Source organism: Mizuhopecten yessoensis, unplaced genomic scaffold (assembly GCF_002113885.1).
Source record: "Mizuhopecten yessoensis strain PY_sf001 unplaced genomic scaffold, ASM211388v2 scaffold4481, whole genome shotgun sequence".
In the NCBI taxonomy this organism is placed as follows: Eukaryota; Metazoa; Mollusca; class Bivalvia; order Pectinida; family Pectinidae; genus Mizuhopecten; species Mizuhopecten yessoensis.
This window is the reverse complement of record NW_018405568.1, coordinates 19,975-23,378: the sequence shown is the minus strand read 5'-3', so window position 1 is coordinate 23,378 and position 3,404 is coordinate 19,975. Positions and strand designations below refer to the sequence as shown.

The 3,404-nt window shown below is 37.3% G+C and overlaps 1 protein-coding gene across 1 annotated transcript in view; it reads right to left on the bottom strand.

The window, feature by feature from the left end:
* Positions 1-450: 450 nt before the first annotated feature.
* The window catches only part of LOC110449077 (band 7 protein AGAP004871-like), an 18,870-nt gene continuing 15,916 nt past the window's right edge, over positions 451-3,404 (bottom strand). Inside the window, exon 3 of the mRNA XM_021495671.1 lies at positions 451-3,131. Coding sequence (XP_021351346.1) covers positions 2,928-3,131 — 204 coding nt within the window. The 3' untranslated portion in view covers positions 451-2,927. The remainder of the gene's footprint in view (positions 3,132-3,404) is intronic.

The window sequence follows — 3,404 nt, the reverse complement described above, 5'->3', positions numbered from 1 at the left end:
ACCCTTTTTGGCCCCGCCCCTCAGGCCCCTGGGGGCTTAGGACTAAACCGGCAACTATTTTTGTTGACCTTTGTCCATGGAAGGTCCCTGCAAAATTTCATTGAAATTGGTTCAGGGGTTTTGGAGAAGAAGTCAAAAATGTAAATTGTTTACGGACGCACGACGGACGACGGACGACGACGGACAAAAGGCGATCGCAATAGGTCACTTGAGACTTTGTCTCAGGTGACCTAAAAAGTTGAGGCCGGACAGACGGACGCCGGACGGACGCCGGACGCTGCACCATGGCATAAGCTCACTTGCCCTTCGGGCAGGTGAGCTAATAATTGTTCGATTCAGATTACTTTCAAACATGTTGTATTTTCAGTTCATTCATCGGCTCAACCTCATAGCATGAAACAATACATGTAAAACCTGGACATTTGTAGACCGAATTTAACATTTGAAAAAAAATGTTCTGTATTTTTCCAGTTAATGGTTGTCCTCAGAGACTTTCATGACTTTCTGACATTCATTGTTTAAAGTTAGCATCAATAACTTAACGAGACAATAGGATGAAGAGGAATATTACAAGAACACATAGTAGCTCTAGTCCAAGGCACTGTACATATCAGGATGGTCAACCATGACGAGTATCTGGTTGTCAACTCTCAGTTATAGCAGACATTACATAAACAGTTTTCTAGTTAGAACAGGTTACACTGCAGTCTACTGTACACTAGAGTTACATCAATCTTACAAAATACCTGACAGGAACATTATGAAATACCTATAGTAACATTATCAATGTTGCATGAGATTGGAGTTAAGTCCCTTCAACTAAAAAACAGCATAAGTTTGTGAAAACTGTTCAAAGTCGGCAGTCATCTGTGATTTCCTGGTTAGTTATCAATGGTGAAGCTGAGAGTGTTAACGACCACTGTAAATATTGTACCAAAGATTGCACGCTCATCTTGTGCTATGAATGCAAAAAGCTTTTTTCATAAATAACAGGATGGGTATATTTTATTTGGACGTGTACATGTTAGCTATTGGTAGTGTACAGTAGTCACACTTATAAGGGGGAGATGTGTACTGCCCACTTATCTGTAGTGTTTTTTATAGCCACATGATCATCAGTCACCTCACAAATCACAACCAAAATGTCTGATGACAAGATTCCTGTTGTAAAGGGAATGTCTCGACATCAGTATTTAGCAACTTGCACTGTCAGTTTTAAGGAGGTTATAGAAATCTTATACTGAACAAAAACATCATAACATTATTGTACTGAACAAAAACATCATAACATTGTTGAAATGATCTTGTAGCAGTGTCCATTGATACATTCTAAATGTTCACGGAGGTACAAGGTAGTTCTCCTGGTATTACATCACATGGTTACTTAGCTATATATAGCCAACTAGTTTACCAGGAAACTGATCTTCTGAAATATTTTATAACATCCTTCCTTCATTCAAGGAAGTCAATTTACCTGATTAAATATAAAATCATACAAGGTTTGGTTATCAATCTAATGTAAGCAAATACAAGTAAATTGATACACATCATCGATGTTTACTGGGGTAAGGTGACACACTATCACACTTCCTACTGAGGCCAGTTACAAATCCCCACAGACAATATAATGCTACCAGAAAGTCTGAATAAATACATCTACTCTGATCACTTAAACATTAGAAAAATGGGTATAATAGTCATAACAAGTTTAAACATCAATGAAATTGATGACATCAAAAATTACAAAATGTTAATGATTTTATAGAAAAATCTACTGGTACATGATTATGAAGAAGATATAATTGTATGCTAAAGTGTGATAGCTAATTCAAACGGACCACATCTAAGTACTGTTATACAGGCTGACCACATCTTAGTACTGTAATACTGACTGACCACATCTTAGTACTGTAATACAGACTGACCACATCTTAGTACAGTAATACAGACTGACCACATCTTGGTACTGTAATACAAACTGACCACATCTTTAAGTACAGTAATACTGACTGACCACATCTTAGTACTGTAATACAGACTGACCACATCTTAGTACATGTAGTTATATAGACTGACCACATCTTAGTACTGTAATACAGACTGACCACATCTTAGTACAATATTACAGACTGACCACATCTTAATTAGTACTGTATAACTGATATTAATAATCAACATGGTAAGATTTCTCCTGGGTACATTTACTACAGAACACAATTCCTGGCATATAAATCAGACCTGATGGAGTACATGTACCCTCATCTAATACTACTACTGTGTGAGTACATGTACTCTCATGTAATACTACTTCCTGTGTTATTTACTTATTACACTATTTGCTTCCTCTTCACATATCTTTAATGTAAACTTCATGTTATTTCATTTTCTTCAAATAAAGTAAGCGAAAAGCTCATTTCTCATAAAATGAGAAAGAGATAAGTGTAAAAAAATGTGGCATTATCCGAAATACCCCACTATATATATATATATATACACACATCTAAATAAACACTTTTAAATTCATAAAAATTGAAAGAAAATGTGTTTTACTTTTTGACTTATACATGTAAATGCTAACAAGCATTGATTCAAACTGATTCTTATATGAAATTTCACAATACTTTTCTGGTTTACATAAGTAGGTATAAGTAACCTTGGCTATATAAGTAGGTAAATGTTACCTATGTTACATAAGTAGACACAAGTTACCTTGGATACGTAATGGGTTTGGGTTACCTTGGTTATATAGAAGATACTCTGGTATACTAGGTGTAATTAAGTATTCCTACTCAGTGATCAATCCGTACCGTTTATTGGTACAATTTAAAGGCTCCTTTCTCATGTCTATACCACTTACATTCATCAACACAATCTCACTTATGCAAACAATGATTATCCAAGATGGCGGCCTTTTTGCTTGAACTGTATCAATGGTTCGATCCTTGCCGACCTATGAAGGACTGCAACAAGTCAATCGGCAGAGGGAAAATGATTGTGGAATTTTTCTCCGCAGAAATAGTGTTAAGGGTTTGAAGGTATCGGAGTTGAATAGCCGCCGGGGACTCCATGATGACATCAGCAGCTTCCTTCAAAGCTCTCGAAGCTTTTTGTTCTCCTTCGGCAGCAATTACCTGGAAAAGATAAAGTCCACATAGGAACAGCAATTCACACCTAGAGAATGAACTTTAGCACTGGGCGTCACACCTAGAGAATGAACTTTAGCACTGGCTGGGCGTCACACCTAGAGAATGAACTTAAGCACTGGCTGGGCATCACACCTAGAGCATGAACTTTAGCACTGGCTGGGCGTCACACCTAGAGAATGAACTTAAGCACTGGCTGGGCGTCACACCTAGAGAATGAACTTTAGCACTGGCTGGGCGTCACACCTAGAGAATGAACTT